We start from the raw sequence: 17,477 nt of genomic DNA, 5'->3' as shown, positions 1-17,477 counted from the left end.
GTTGTGGTCGCATAGAAGGACCACTGAAATCAGTGAATCTGTCACTGCACTAAGCTGCCCTCTGTAATGGCATCATAATACAGGTGATAGGTTCCCTTTAAAGGTGTTGTCCCATCTTATAAAATGAGGTCATATCTTTAGGATATGCCCCCAATGTCTGAGACCCACATCTATCTCTAGAGTAGAGCCCACAAAAGGAAAGCGAGCGGACCGTCCATGTGCTCCCGCCCTCTATTCATTTCTATGAGACTGCCGAAAATAGCTGAGTGCTAGCTCACCTATTTCCAACAGCCCCATTGAAGTGAATGGGTGGGGGGCCACACTTGTGCAGTGTGCTTCCTATTCATTTCTATGGGACTTCCAAAAATATCTGAGTGTGTTGCTTTGCTACTCTCAGCAGTCCCATAGAAATGAATACGGCCATGTAAATTTGGTTCTTTCACCTTCACTTTTGTGGCTCCATTCTAGAGATAGTGAATATAACATTAGTTCATATAATAAATGGTTGCAGAGTGCTGTGCATTGTGTTTGGTTTTGTATTTTCAGCCATGATGTGCACCTGTGCGTTCATTTAATTTCATGGGATGTGCTGACTGCTGACTAATTTGTATGTATTAAGCAGAGAGGATTCATTATAGAGTAGGGTCCTATGAGGTCACCTTGCCATGATAAAAACAAATGATTTTAATCAAAATATATTCACTAAGTACATCATAGTCTTTTATATAGTGAATATAGTATTAGTTTATAGGGTCAATTTTTGCAGAGCGCTGTTGTATTGTCTTTGGTTTGGTAAGATATGTCACCAATGTCCGATGGGTCAAATCTTCATGTTTTGCATCCAAATTAAGTTATATACCACTTTGACAAAAAATATAGATTTTCCTATGCATGTGGTTAAGAAACTGCATTCAAATGCATAAAATGTCTATTGCACCAACATTTCATGTGGGTTTCAAGCACATTACATGCCGAAATCTGAGTGAACCTACCTTAATACCATGTTTTCTGTGGGCTCTATTTGGCTTTTTTCCAGGTGACCGCATGGTCATCCAATAACTACAATGGGTCAGTCATGCGGCCTCCTAAGAAAGACCTTTCCAAGCACCACTGCCACTTAGAAGTGATTGGTTTGGATTACTGCAGTTGGACCTTGATGCATGTTTTAGTGATAATGACACCAAAGTCTAGCCTGAGACAACCCTTTTTAATGAAATATGGAATTAATATTGTAAAATAATACAAAATTTATATTACACTGCTTACTAAAGTAACAGCACATGAATGCTTGCAAACAGTTTGTCTACACAGCAAAGTAAAATTTTGGTTGCCTTATATAAAATGAAAGATATCTAATTCCAGTCCTGTTCATTCTGACAGGTGTAGCATCATTTCATGTGCAGCAACATTTTGATGATACATGCCAGTTAATATTGCTTCTGAGACAGCATCATTGTTTTATTAAGAAATGTTAGCAACTAATAAAAACGAGGGAGCTTTGAAAATAGAGGTGGGTGATTGTTTTATTTCCTATGAAAAAAGGTGGAACCAGTGTCACAAAGCTAGAGTCATAGGTAGTAATGACATGGTCTATATTACAGACTACACCCACTTAAGGGGTATATAAGGGATGGAACAATATCCAGTTAAATAATACAGCTTGCCTAAACATCACTTAGAAGGTGGTTATACATTGAATCCTCAGCAAGACGAACCATCATGTCTCATCACTCCATCCTAGCCTCATCCGGACACAAGCACTTCAGCTCCTGTTCTGTAGCTTTACCTAAACATTCCAGCTCTCACAACATCTTATCCCATTCTTCGAAGCATTCAGGTCATGGACACAAGGCTCATTGCTTTAGCAGTGCAAGTGCCCATAATATTGGTTCCAAGGGTCATAAGGTCTCAGTTGGAAGTTTTCATTCAGGGAAGAGCGGACATGGATCCGGGTTTGGGATTGGTAGCATGGGTCATGGATTTGGAGGACTCTCTGGTAGAGGAGGAATCACCAATGTTACAGTCAACCAGGGTCTTCTGGCTCCTCTGAACTTGGAGATTGACCCAAACATACAGAGAGTGAGGACTGAAGAGAAAAATCAGATTAAGGGGCTCAACAACAAGTTTGCTTCCTTCATTGACAAGGTAAGTTATGATTATTAAGGATATGTATTGAAGTAAATTGAAAAAAATTACAAGTAAAGTTGGCCTCATACATTAGATAAATGTCACTTGAAACCACCAATTTTGGTGGGACTTGCTGGCCATGTAATGTATACTCCCAACTCTCCTCTGTTGCGTATGTTGTGGGACATCCTTTTGTTCTCCTGGGAGATAAGCAGTTTCTCCCTTTCTCTGTTTAGGACACATGCATTCTCCCCAAGCAAGCATGTGTATGGAGAGTTCAGGAGAGATAGTTATCAGCTGAACAGCTATCTAACATGTATAGCCAACCTCATACATTGAATAGGGAGGTAGACAGAGCTAACACTAAAGTATGCATTAAACACAATAAAACAATCACATACTGTTGGCTATTTGGAGATATAGAGAATTTCCATTAAACATTCTCAGTAACCCATAAACATGCTTATCTTATAACAGGTGAGATTTCTGGAGCAGCAAAACAAGATGCTGGAGACCAAGTGGGCCCTTCTACAAGAACAGAAAACTGCCAGGTGTCAGATTGAACCTCTGTTTGAGGCTTTTATCAGTAACCTCAGGAGACAGCTAGAGAACCTGGAATGTGAGAGGGCTCGTCTTGAGGCAGAAAGGAATAATATGGAAGGAACAGTGGAAGAACTGAAGAGAAGGTACTGCCATTGCTACTATCATTGCCTTAAGATTTGCTTTTATGCCTTACACTATAGCAAATCAGGATACTTAACCAACAAATATCACTATGATTGAATTTTTAGAGGATAACCAATGTTAGTGACACTCCAGTCCAAAACTAAAATTTGACAATATTTGAGAAATTTATAGTCAACATACCAGGAGCGTTCCTTATGAATTATAGTGCCTCTGTTGTAGGCCGCCCAGCTCTTTCATCAGAAAATTGACATTGTAGTGTTAGTTTTTCCTATGGAGATGCCCTTAGAAAGTCTCCTGGAATCCCTATTTAAAAACTTGCAGTGAAAGATACAGATGATATCAGCACTTGAGGGGCAGGGGGAAAAGGATGTCTTGCTGATAGTATCTCCAAAGGAATATCTAAGACAGTGGCAGACACTTTATTGAGTCAGTGTGCCAAAACTCTGCAATGGAGGCACCATCATTCATAAGGAGGGCACCAGGTATGTCGACAATATATTTCCCATTTATCAAATTTTAGTTTTTACCTGTAGGCTTCAACTGCCCGCTTTGTAACAACATGAGTTTGGCCATATTGAAGTAATATTTCAACAAGAAATCATAAGAAACATTTTACCAACTGGAACATGTATTATCTAGAGTTGTGCAATGAACGAGGGATAGACTAGAAATACAGTAGCATACTAATAATACCACCATGTATATTCAGTACAACTGTCTTTGTCTTCAAGCAACCAACAGAAATAAAATATTACACAATGTGGTCTATTCAATGTTCGGAAGTTATGCCAGTGTCATTGTGAACCCTAGACTATATTTAGAAATTAGTTTTAGAGCAGTTCCTCTTAGTAAGCCAAACTAATGTTTCCCAGATCAACCTATGGATTCCCTTCAAGGGTGTATTTAGATGTTGCTGTTGAGGTGCCGGTAAAAGCACATCAAAATCATATTTGAAAAACTACATGTGGTTTTACCGCAGTTTGCTTTGATTTTGTAATTATGTGGTGTGGTTTTTACAGGTAAAACACATACAGTACAATAAATGTCTTTTACATGTTAGACTTGTCCAACTACGGCATTGCAAAACCATGGCTAATTTCTGATAAAACCACGTGCTTTTACAGATACAGCTTTGATGTGATTTTAACCACACTTAAAATGCAACACCTAGTCTGCAATCACATGTGCCGTTTCTAAAGTAGCTTGTGGGCTAAAACAAGAAGTAGATTCAAAAGGAATGGAAAATATAGAGGAAGGACTTATACTGTAGCTCTCCTCCCTATTAGATCCCCAAAAAATGCACCTCAAACTGCGTTTACTGCATGTGGGTTTCCGATAAATGAACATTTGCAATATATCATAAAGTGCATTCACCCAATCACTTGCTAATCTCATATTTATTGTAATTGTTTATAGGTAAAATATAAGTTGTCTTTATATATATAGTATTTGTCCAGTGAATATAACAAAAATTCTCTTTCTAAAGCTATGAGGAGGAAGTGAACAGACGGACATCTGCCGAGAATGAATTTGTATCTCTGAAGAGGGTAAGTGATGGAAAAAGTGACGCAGCTGATCAAGTATTGTGCATCTTGATATCAATGCCTAAATTTTTTTTCATTACCTGCTCTGTAGGATGTTGATGCAGCTTTCATGAACAAAGCCGAACTGCAAGCTAAGGCAGACTCTCTGACCGATGAGATCAACTTCTTGAGGACATTATATGATGCGGTAACATTTCTGATACTTTCAATTTACTAAAAAAATAAAATAAAATGAATGATGTGATTATAGTAAATTACAATGTTACTATTTATTACTCTTTAGGAGATCAGTCAGCTCCAGGCTCAGATCTCAGACACCTCCGTGGTCGTCTCCATGGACAACAGCCGAGACCTGGACATGGACAGCATCATTGCTGAAGTCAGAGCTCAGTATGAGGATATTGCTAACAGAAGCAGAGCTGAGGCTGAGGCCATGTACCAGTCACGGGTAAGTCAAATATATAAGCCATTATGAAGATGCTGGCAACTAAGTTTTGTTGAGATTGAGACAGGGGTCTTGTTACTATGTCTGCAGTTTGAGGACTTGCGCACGGCAGCTGGAAGAAATGGAAATGATCTGCAGAACAGCAAGAATGAGATTGCAGACCTAAACAGAACTATACAGAGGCTTAAAGGAGAAATCGAATGTGCTAAATCCCAGGTATATTATATAATCCAAGAATCTATCTATCTCATATCTATCTATAAATTATCTATCTTTTCTGGAATATGATAGTTCTATGTACTGATGCTTATCATATATCACAAAGACACTATATTGTATATAATTACATTTTAGCTACATGGAGACATATATAAAATGAGATACAAATGTGTTATAAATAAATACTGTATATAATGTTTTTATTCATAGCGCGCTGCCCTGGAATCTGCTATAGCACAGGCTGAGGAACGCGGTGAAGCTGCTGTTCGTGATGCCAAGAATAAACTTACTGAACTGGAGGCTGCTCTACAGAAGGCCAAGCAAGACATGGCTCGCCAACTGAGAGACTACCAGGAGCTGATGAATGTCAAACTGGCCCTGGATATTGAGATTGCCACCTATAAGAAGATGCTGGAGGGAGAAGAGCACAGGTCAGTCTAAATGAAACACATACACTAATGTACATTAGATACAGTTAAACTATATACTATGTAGTTCTATAAATAAAGGGGTTTTTCCATCACAGACAATGGGGGCATATCACTAAGATATGCACCCATTGTCTGATAGGTGCGGGTCCCACCTCTAGAACCTGCACCTACACGGAGAACGGAGTGGAGAAAGTAGTGGAGGGTGCACTGCGCATGCGCAGCCGTCCTCCATTCATTTCTATGGGGCAGCAGCAAATGGCTTGGCTGTTTCTGTCAGCCCCATAGAAATGAATGGGAGTGGGGGCCGCATATGCGCGGTGCGCTCCCATTTACTTGTGTGGGAGCAGCGGGGAGCAGCGCTTGGTGGTGGCCGGACCCAGAGAAACCCGAGATCCTCCAGCCACAACTCTCCTTATAGTTGTAGGTGCGGGTCCCAGAGGTGGGTCCTAGTGATATGCTCCCATTGTCTGTGATAGGAATACCCCTTTAAGTTTTAAAAATTATCAATCAAACATTGAGCATTAGTCACTGTGAATTATTACCATTAAAAATGCAAATGTACCTCAAATAATATATAAAATATGGTATCTAAAAATATTTAAACTAGAACTTAAGGGATAATATCGTGATGTCAAAAATGATTATTCATGTTATAGATCAGGATTGCTTTGTCAAAATCAGAATTTCGCTAAAATAATGTAATTTTATTTTATTTTTCAGACTTGCATCCGATGGCCATGTTAATATTTGTAAGTAATTAAGGTCTACTAAGGTGTCTTACTATGTATCTTTTTATTGCCTGGGAAAGATGCTGCTGTTCCTATAGCTAACCTTACTGGCTATACACTTTCAGGACTTGATGAGGGTTTAGGCTTAGATTTTGTGCCTAAACCCTTACCAAATCTGCTGACATTTGACATTCAATGCATACAAAAGGCAATTACCCAGAAAAATCCCACCTAAACATAAGCAGACACTCTTTGTTGAAGCTTAGACATTGGTCTACAGCAAGGCAGCCATGCTGAACATTCTTTAGTTTTCTGTGACAGTGGGTTCCATGTGTTTCACCTGCCATTGTATCTATAACAAGGGGACATCCTCTATGTCTAGAGGTTTTTACACTAACATAGAAGGGGATTGTTTGCTGTAAGAGCATTGAGTCCATGAGGGACCTAGATGCATTTCTGGAGTGTAATAATATTACAGGTTATAGTCACTAGATTTCTGGAGAAGTTAATACAGAGTTATTCTGACCAATAGATTGGAGTTGGGAAGGAATTTTTTGCTCCTAACATATTTTCACCTTCTTTGCAGAATAGTAGACTGAATTGGATAGATGCATGTCTTTTTGCAGCCTTACAGACTATGTTACTTTAGTAGACTTATATATTTGATGCAAAATGCAACAGTTGTTTGTTGTTGAACTATCTTGATATTATTGCTGTGCTTGATCCCTGTTGAAGTTTCCCACATGTTTTTGATTACCTTTTTTATGTCATGGTCCTCAGCTGTTCTACACTCCAGCACTGGTGGAAAGCATCATTCAGGAGGAAAGTCCTATGGTGGAAGTGGACAACATCATTATAAAGGAGGATTCAGCTCGAGCAGTCATATCTCCATTGGCAAGCATCACTCTAGCCATGGACATGGACATCACTGCTAAAAGGGGACATCTATAGTGTACCACATATGATATGTCTAAGCAGTTAGGAAGCTGTAATATATGTGTGGCAAGCTACTGTGTATCTTTTTGTTTGCATTTGTGCAACTATCATATTCAAATTATTGTATCGGCTCTGTAGATTAGTTATTTAATGTATGTTGCTTTAATAAATCGCAATGCATGTTCTGTCACCTGTTGGAAGTCTTTTTTTTAAAAAAAATGTAAGTTTCTAATGTCAACATTTTGTTTACAAAAGGGGAAAAAATGGAAAAAAAATCATAAATTAAAACAAACATCGAAAGGGTTGGCCATGCAAAGTTGGCATAGTTACAGTAATGTAATAGACTAGCATGTGATGGCAGGCTCCTAATTGGCCTCTGGGCTTACCTTAGTCTGGATGAAGGTGCTCCCCTTGTATCCAGAGCAGTGGTGTAAACAATTGCCACCATCTATATTGTTTCCAAGATGGTTCCTGTCTTATGGTACTGAACCTGTGCTAAAAGTGGTTAGTTCAGGCATACCGTAGATACAGGACATCCAGCCATCACACGTTCATGTATGCAGTTACTAGAATTTAGCAGCAAAGTAGCCAACCTGTTTAAAAAAAAATCCAAGAATCCCACATGAGGTAAGTATTGCCCTCTAAGAATAGAAGGCAATTTCAGGCCATCAAAAATTCAAAAATTAGGGGTTCATTCCTCATAGTTTTATGGCCCGGTGGCCTTCTATTAATTCAGAATCACTGAGTAACTTATTTTCCATTTGCATGTAGAACTGTAGACTTTGTAGGCCTCATCAGTGCAAAGAATGGAAACCATAGCTCTAGTTCATAAAAGAACATAAAAGTCTATGTTTATCCTAGAATATCATTGTGTGCTCATTCATTTTCAAAGACCAAGCATAAAGTTCTGACTGCAGTATGTAAGATAAAGCCATATTACGAAATGATGTATGGAATGTTGGACCTACGGTAAACACTATATGGTGCTAAATGATGGACAGTCACTTTATATTAACTGGATTGTTTTGTAGTCATCACATTACTAAATCCATGTATCTCAGTATATTTGCTAATCAATGCAATCTAATTACTAACTATCAAGATATTTAATATCTGAACTAAATAAGCCAAAAAAGAGTTTTAAAATATTTTTTTCTGTTTCTATTCTTACTGTACATCTCTCTCTGAAAGGGCGCACCCTACTAGTTAGAAGGGTCCCTTGAAAACAAGCTGACCGCAAAGTTTTCTCTGTTGGGATTCCCAATAATCAGCTGTAAGCTGTGGACAATAAGAGTGTCAATTCCCTGCTGCACCACTATTGAGATAATTAAGCAATACACAGTGTTTACTCATGTTCCACAAGCCGGAGGATGGGAGTGGTAGTGGCTCTGGCTGCGATAGTCATTTACAGTGGCAATCCTCTCACTGATGCTACCTATGGCCAGTGATCCTTTCTTCTTTCGGGGCACATCCTAATCTTTAAGCTATCGCCTGATGGTATTTGTGGTGACCTTGGTGCTTTGGTACAGATTGAAGGCTGAAGATGTATGTGCAATGGGCAGCAAATGGTGCTGGAGTAAGTAACCAGGCTGATTGTAGAAGATAAGCTTCTCTCTTTACTAAAGTGCAGAATAGTAGTTGTAGTACATCCAACAGAATCAAAACACAGTTTCAAACAATTTGCACTGCAGATCTTCCCAGATAACAATGCATGGTTTTAGGCCAGGATTGGGATTGTAGTACTCCTTTCCTCTATGTCTCCAAAGCCTCTCTCTGTAGAAACTAAGGCTGGAAATATAATTCTTGCAATGTTGGCTATAATTAACATCTGAGGGGTACAGGATTAAGATGCAGTGGGCTAGACTATGTCAAAGTGTCCTTCCCACTGCAGTAAAGTCTTCAAATACCTTACTGACTGACTCCAATGCTCATCCATGCAGATTCTGGATCTTCAATTTTTTTTCTCTTTCTGGAGAACTGTAAAGCAGAGATGTCTTTCTCTATGTGGATCTGTCAGAGATAGTGGTTCTCTGAGGTTCAGGCCTAATACTTTGAGGAGTGAGCACATGTACATAGTTCCCTTTCACTTTCTCAGCTAGACAGGAGCGGAGCTAAGTCTAATACCTAAGTTCCTACAAAGGCAGAGATTGAATCGTTAACAGATGCACTCAGAGATATGCTCGCATTAACATATTAAGTAACATTGAATGGCATTACATAACAAGAACAGTTTGAAAGTAACCTATTCTGGGGTACTGGAAATGGGTTGTCTGTGTAATGATGTCTTCCAGTGCAAGAGAATATTTTTGTAACGGCTTTCCACTCTGTGAAGAGATGAGGATCCCGAACAAGAATTAGTTACTATCACTGCCAGCAACCCATCCTAGAATGTGCATAGGACAACTTGCCTAATATAATTGTATCTGACCCAGATAAATTAAGGGTTTCGGCTTACCCAGTTTTAAAAAAAGCCATTGCCCAACATACCCAATTTACATTTATCTCTTCTAATATGCCTCCTCAATAACATTGACCTCTATTCATATTCCCTAAAAGTTATGGGGCACATTTATTAAGACTATCATAGGTTCGTAATTGAGTATCATCGATAATTACAACCAAATACCTGGTATAAACAATAATAAGATATTTATAGATTTTTAAAATGTCCATGCCTTCTCATCAATGATGTCAATGAAAGGGTTCATCAAAATAAAATGACTGGTAGCGCTTCTAATATTTTCATTATAATTGCTTACAGTGAAAAACTATTGACTCAACTGAAAATATACAAGAAATAATCTATATATTAGACACTTTTTTTTGCTGTCCAATTACGTCTAGCAAAGTTCAGTCCTTTGTAAGTCATGATTTGCAGTGTGAAAGTATTAGGTCCATATACCTCTCTAACTTGTAAAGTCTCTGATTTAAAGGGACAATTCCATCAGAATGTGATACATTTTTAACTTAATTTAACATTATTTTTTTTACAATTTTGTCTGTTTTCTTTTTTAATTCTCTGTGCCATAGCAGTCACTAGAGAGATAACATTTTATATAGATAGATAACCCACTGTTAGTTTACTGCTGCTGTGATGGGAAGATGCGAGTATAATAATAGGTGTAGAATTGAGTTTAACAGTTTTAGATGTGCACATAAGATCTCTGCACTTATCAGTGTAATGGGTGATGCTCTAATTCAGTCACTTTCCTCTCTGGCCACAGTGGATGGTCTGATTGAGAAAGTGAAGCAAAGCTGTTTATCGTGCTTAAAGTTCCAACAAAGGAGGCAGTTAAAGAGCCAGGACCTAGAATACACGGAATGACAAAAAAATGATATCTTGAAAACATTTCACCTTTTTTTTTATTTAATTACAGGTAATATTCTCATATAGGCTGTTAATATGTGGTAAACATTTTTTGATGGTAGCGTCCCTTTAAGGAATGCAGTCCCACATTATCCTTTTCATAAGGAGACTCATTTGAATCACTGTACCTGTTTGTTATTTTTTTAAGAAAATGTAATATATTTCTAAAAAGAATTGGGGTCATTTTTAAAACTGGTGTAAAGTAGAACTGGCTTAGTGGCCCATAGAGACAAATCAGATTCCACCTTTCATTTTCCAAAGGAGCTGTCAAAAATTTAAGGTTGAATCTGATTGGTTGCTATGGGCAACTAAACCAGTTCTACTTTACACCAGTTTGATAAATGACCCCACAAATGTGTCCCTAATATATGCTTCCTATTAATCTCAGACTTTTTATGTAGCCCCTTTATGGAGACTTAAACTCACTCAGCAATATTACAAGCAAAAATAATAATAATAATAATTAGGTTATGACCACACAGTCACGTTTCCGATGCAGTTTTGAAAGCCAAAATCAGAAGTGCATCTTAAAGGGAGAGAAACACACCTGACCCTCCTTAGGCCTATTGCACACTACCGTAGGTGTCCCATGTCTGTGCTGCGGACCGCATATGCGCATCCGTAATACACGGGCGCCATTCTGTGGGCATTCCGCATCACGGATGCAGACCTAGTCACTTCAATGGGTCCACAAATCTGGAGATGCGGAATGTTGCGGAACGGAAGCACGGAACGGAACCCTCCAGAAGCACTACAGAGTTGCGGACTGTGGCACAGCCACGGGGCGCACATGTAGCATAAGGAGGCCTTATATTAATTGATCCTAAAGTAAATTTGTAGAAAATCAAAAACAGTGTTTACTGGTAGTGTTGAGCGCGAATATTCGATTCATGAATTTTAATTGTGAATATCGGCACTTTGAAAATTTGCAAATATTTTGAATATAGTGCTATGTAGTCGCGAATAGTGTTGAATATTCTAATCGCAAATTTATCGCAACTTTATCGTGACTATATAACATTGCGAATTTTCTCAATCAAGTAAACAATGACTGGAGATCACAAATTCTCGAATTTGCAAATTTATGGCGAATATTCGGCCAAAAATGTGCTTAATATTGCGCATTTGAATATTGCCTATGCCGCTCATCACTATTTACTGGTAAGGATCACTGGGTTTGATATAGTAACAATGCCATCTACCTAATGTTTTATATTTCAAGCTCACAAAGTAATTTTATTGGTCAAGTTTCTTGTTATTTTCATGGTATATATCAGATTTTTCCCAACACTAGAGTTAGACACGATTATAAAGTTGCGACAAGGTTATCCTTTAAATACTATTTAGTAGAAGATGAGGAAGTGACAGGGACCTTGGAGGTTGCTGAATGTTAAAGGATTGGATAAGGCTAGAGAACTCTATGGCGAAGATTTATCATAACTAGTGTAAAGGAAAACTGGCTTTTAGTTGTCAGTAGCAGCCAATAAGATTCCACCTTTCATTTTCCAAAAGAGCTTTAAACAACTGAAATGTGGAATCTGATTGGTTGCTATGTTCAACTAAGTCGGTTGACCTTTACACCAGTTTTGATGACTCTCCCCCAATGTGTTGTTCAGCAGAGTCCATACAGAGTCCATACAGAGTGTCACCATTTGTAGATGCTATGATAAAAATGGAAAGGACAGTTTAAAAGAGGTTTCTTAAAGAAGTATTCCAGGGCCCAAAATCATAATGTAAAATAAAAGACTGTTCTGTGAAATGCATTTATGGTATTCCCCAACTTTAGAATCGGTCATGTGGTCCTAGATGCTGTGTATTCTTTTCATTTGCTCTGATGTGTTGACACAGCCACATATAACTGAGAGCTGTCTACCCTACTGATTGTGAAGACATGTCACCAATTAGATTTTTACAAGGGTCTGACTGTTGGCAAAGTTGAATATCTAAGTCAGCCCTTTTCTTTATCCCAGATCTCTCCACACTATAATTGTTTTTATTCCAAATGGGCTTGGAATCAGTGGTGTATCTCCAATAGAGGCAGACTACGCAGCTGATATGGGGTCCACGAGGAAAAGGGGCCCATAGTGAACCAAAGGCTCCGCCACCTTATTACACTCATTAGTGTCCAGCTCCAGTATATGTAGTATATTTCCATCATCAGTGGAGAAAGCTAAAGGACCTCTGATGATGGTGTAGTTACCAAGTAAGAGTAGGTTCATATCACATTTTGTATGATGTATACCAGTGTTTCCCAACCAGTGTGCCTCCAGCTGTTGCAAAACTACAACTCCCAGCATGCCCGCACAGTCCAGGCATGCTGGGAGTTGTAGTTTTGCAACAGTTGGAGGCACACTGGTTGGGAAACACTGATGTATACAATAGGAAAAAAAAAGGATACAAAAACGCAGCACACCATGTTCTATAGTACTTTTACAGTGATACTCTGTGATGAATGGATGCCACTGTATGGTATCATTCTGAGGCATCCATTTAACATATATGTTTTTGTATACGTTAAAAATGATGGGGAAAACGTGATGTGAACCCAGCCTTAGATAGGAGCATCTGCCAGGACCTGTGATGACATCATCTTCAGTATCACAGGTCCTGTATATCTAGTAAGGGAACTCCACAGAGCATCATCACAAGTCCTTCAACCCTCAACAGCAAGTAGAACAACTGCAGGATGAGCTCTCCACTGAGTATAGAATGGAGTAGTAAGAGGAGATCCTCCTTTCTCTGCACCCCATTTCCTGTTTTTTCTCATATCTCACTCATGTATATAGTACTGCAGACTGTTACAACCAATATTACCCCATGTACCTCACAGAATAAATATAAAAAAAATAACTGACCACGTGTATCTGTACACACTGCATCTATTATACCTTGCAGTTCTCACATCAGTGCTCTACATATATATTTATATATACCATATATTTCGCCCTATATAAGACTCACTTGCCCATAAGATGAACCTAGGTTTTAGAGGAGGAAAATAAGAAATAAGATATTCTTGCTATGGGGCCCAGTAATGTACTCCCCTGCTTGGAAATGAATATCATTTTCATTTACCTTAGTCATTAGAGATGGCCTTGCTGTTCGCCCGGCGGTCGTTTCACGGCGAACATTGCACGTTTGCGATTCACTGAACATGCGAACATATGGAGATGTCCGCCAGCACCATATTCTTTTGCATTGCACCGAACTTTGACCCATGACACATTCATCAGGTGGGACAGGACAGTCATTTGAGATGTTTCAGCACATGGACATACCCCCTACCCTATAAAAGAACCCGATCTGGCAGCCATTTTACATTCTGTGTTTTGCCAGTGTAGGGAGAGGTTGCTGTGTAGAGCAGGGACAGGCTGTTAGAGACACCAAACGCTAGCTAATAGGGCCACAAAAGTCCTTTTAAGGACTGGTTTAGGTGTGCTATTGATAGGTGTGATATTCTTATAATATACTTTCTAACATAGAAAGTATATTATAGTGAATTTGTATTGTGCAGCAGTTGTGTGCGGTGCTGCTGAGTAGTGTTGAGCGCGAATATTCGAATATCGATTTTTTTTTTTGCAAATATCGGCACTTCGCTAATTCGCGAATATTTCGAATATAGTGCTATAAATTCGATATTTCGAATATTCGTTTATTTTTTATTTATTTTTTAAATTGTTATATATTTTTCTTTCCCACTTCCCTAAAGTTGTTCTTACCTGTCCTTTGGATTCCTGGCTGCTCCAGTCAGTACCGTTGCCGCTTCTGCCGACTTCCGTGCTCATGGAGCGTCCTCATCACCATGGGAACGTCTCCATATACTAGAATGTACTGCCAGATTTGAGAATTACGTTGAAATCGCAATTTGATTATTTCAAGTTATAATAATCAAATTGCGATTTCAACTTAGCACTGCTATATTCCATATTTGTTAATTCTAGCCTAATATGGAATATAGCAGTGCTAAGCTGAAATCGCAATTCGATTAATTCAAGTTATAATAATCGCATTGCGATTTTAACTTGGACCTGGTTTACTATGGTTGGCTTGGTAGAATTAGCGTATATGACGAATGTATTCGTCATATTCCACAAAACGAATATGGCGAGTGATTTCGTTATATTCCGCAAAACGAAGATTCTCCATCTTCGTTTTAGCTACCTATTCATCAACTTCACAAATTCTAGCAATCATATTGGAAAGTTTACTATAGAGACAGCTAAGTTTAATTCGCTATGCGATTATATGACTGCTTTTTTTTTATAAATAGAATAATTATAATAATTATCAGGTATTATAATTATTCTATTTTTTTTTTTTAAAAGCAGTCATATAATCGCATAGCGAATTAAACTTAGCTGTCTCTATAGTAAACTTTCCTATATGATTGCTAGAATTAGCGAAGTTGATGAATAGGTAGCTAAAACGAAGATGCAGAATACTTCGTTATCTTCGGTTTGTGGAATATAACAAATACATTAGGCCATATTCGTTTTGTGGAATATGACGAATACATTCGTCATATTCGCTAATTCTACCAAGCCAACCATTGTAAACCAGGTCCAAGTTGAAATCGCAATTCGATTAATTCAAGTTATAATAATCGAATTGCGATTTCAACTTGGACCTGCTATATTCCATATTAGGCTGGAATTAACGAATATGGAATATAGCAGTGCTAAGTTGAAATCAAAAGTCGATTATTATAACTTGAATTAATCGCATTGCTATTTCAATAGGAGAGTAGCCTTTAAGTTAAAATCGCAATACGCAATTATTTAAATCGCATATTAATCGCGATAACTAGAATAATGACGAATATTCGATTTCAACAAATATAAAACGAATATTCTATTGAATATTCGCGAATTTCGTCGAAATCGAATATGGCACCTGCCGCTCATCACTACTGCTGAGATACCGCAGCTATATAGAGGGAAAAACGCTATTGGAACAACTAATTGCAATGGGTGTGATATACCTGTTGCTGAAAAAAGGTGCACCACAATAATATGCGACTGACCATACTGGCTAGACTCTCACGCTGATGTTAAAAGCTGAGACTTAGCCAATATCTTCCAGTCAGGAACATATTGGAGCCCTTCCCAACCCTTTCAAGGTATCTCAGTTTGGCATGGGTCCTACCGCTAAACTACCAATCGTGTGTGAACACAGTCTGATAGGTGCTAACTGACTCACAGCCAAGCTCCTACATACCTCCGTAGTAAGATCCCAAATACAATGGGAGGGAGGAGGAGGAGGCTGCGAGACCCACCTATAACAGGTCATGTGACACAGGCTACACCAGAATGTTACCAATGACAAGCATTAGCACATTCAATACATGTAAAGAAATATCACTGAATAAAGTGGCCTAAATGGGAGGAAATGCTCAACCCCAAACACTGCATCGTGTTTATAATCAGGGGAGCAAATCCATTGCTAACGACAATACCCATCAAAAATGAATACAATGGGGAATGCCGGAAGAGGACCACATGCACCACAAAAACATCCTACACAAGATGAAATAATATGTGGATGAAAATATAAAAATACATAAATCACTGAAAAAAGGTGCACCACAATAATATGCGACTTACCATACTGGCTAGAATAGGGCTGGCCAACCTGTGGCTCTCCAGCTGCTGTAAAACTACAACTCCCACTATTCCCTGCTGCATGCTGATAGCTGTAGGCAGACTGGGCATGCTGGGAGTTGTAGTTGTGCAACAGCTGGAGAGCCGCAGGTTGGCCAGCTCTGGGCTAGACCCTCACGCTGATGTTAAAAGCTGAGACTTTAGCCAATATCTTCCATTCAGGAACATATCGGAGCCCTGCGCACCCCGTCAAGGTATCTCATTGTGGCATGGGTCCTACCGCTAAACTACCTATCGTGTGTGAATACAATCTGACAGGTGCTAAGGACCGACTCACAGCCAAGCTCCTACATACCTCCATAATAAGATCGCTAATACAATGGGAGGGAGGAGGAGACTGCGAGCCCCACCTATAACAGGCCATGTGACACAGGCTACCAGGTGAACCAGAATGTTACCAATGACAAGCATTAGCACATTCAATACATGTAAAGAAAAATCACTGAATAAAGAGGCCTAAATGGGAGGAAATGCTCAATCCCAAACACTGTAGCGTGTTTATAATTGGGGGAGCAATTTCTCCGCAAGTGATACCTGTTACCCCCCCCCCCCAAAAAAAAATGATTAATGGGTGTGATATACCTTCTTCCACAAAATACTGACTGAGAGCTGTTATTTACCTGTTTCCCAAAATAAATAAGGGTGTGTTATAACTGTTGTGGCAAAAAATTTTTTTGATGGGTGTGATATACCTGCTTTCACAAAATACTGATTAAGGGATGTGAAATACCTGCTTCCACCAAATATTGATTGAGAGGTGCTGTGGCGAAACCAACCTCGCCACTGGGTTTTGGAGGGGCCTGGCTACTAGCCTCTTGCCCCAGGATTATGGCCCATACTATCTTTGACGGAGAAGACAGATCAGCTGCACAGCTTAAATCTGTGGAACTGTTTTGGGCAGGAAAGCCATGCTTGCGGCCGGCCAAATGTGACTTCCATGGAATTCGGGAACCCCTACACGGATCTGGGAGATTTTTGGGTATGTTGCTCACTCAGATCAGAGCTATCCATGGATGTATACATTATGGGCATATGTGGGGTTTTGGGGTGTTTTCTGTGTTTTGGAGAAAAATTTGTGTTTTCTGTCTGTGAGTGATTAAGTTAGACCATTACGTTTGGTAATTGTATTTTGTTGATTGCGTCTCAGACAATGCCAGTGGGTTAGTTAATTGCGTCTCAGACAATGCCAGTGTGTTAGTTAATTGTGTCACAGACAATGCTCATTGTATTTTGTTGATTGCGTTACAGACAGAGGGAAGGGGGTTTTGTGTACAATTGCTGGGAAGGTTTCAATACTGTAAATGCATGTGATTGGCTGTTTTTACAAAACCCT

General features: G+C 39.0%; 1 protein-coding gene across 1 annotated transcript; it reads left to right on the top strand.

Annotated features, from left to right (window-relative positions):
- The first annotated feature begins 1,719 nt into the window (after positions 1–1,719).
- Positions 1,720–7,116, top strand: LOC122931370 (keratin, type II cytoskeletal cochleal-like). The gene is made up of 9 exons (XM_044285441.1): positions 1,720–2,145; positions 2,605–2,813; positions 4,301–4,361; positions 4,450–4,545; positions 4,642–4,806; positions 4,894–5,019; positions 5,233–5,453; positions 6,174–6,202; positions 6,962–7,116. The coding sequence occupies exons 1-9, from the start codon at positions 1,720–1,722 to the stop codon at positions 7,114–7,116; spliced, it is 1,488 nt and encodes a 495-aa protein (XP_044141376.1).
- The last annotated feature ends 10,361 nt before the right edge of the window (positions 7,117–17,477 follow it).

Source organism: Bufo gargarizans, chromosome 3 (assembly GCF_014858855.1).
Source record: "Bufo gargarizans isolate SCDJY-AF-19 chromosome 3, ASM1485885v1, whole genome shotgun sequence".
Taxonomy (NCBI): Eukaryota; Metazoa; Chordata; class Amphibia; order Anura; family Bufonidae; genus Bufo; species Bufo gargarizans.
This window is presented reverse-complemented; position numbering and strand designations above follow the sequence as displayed.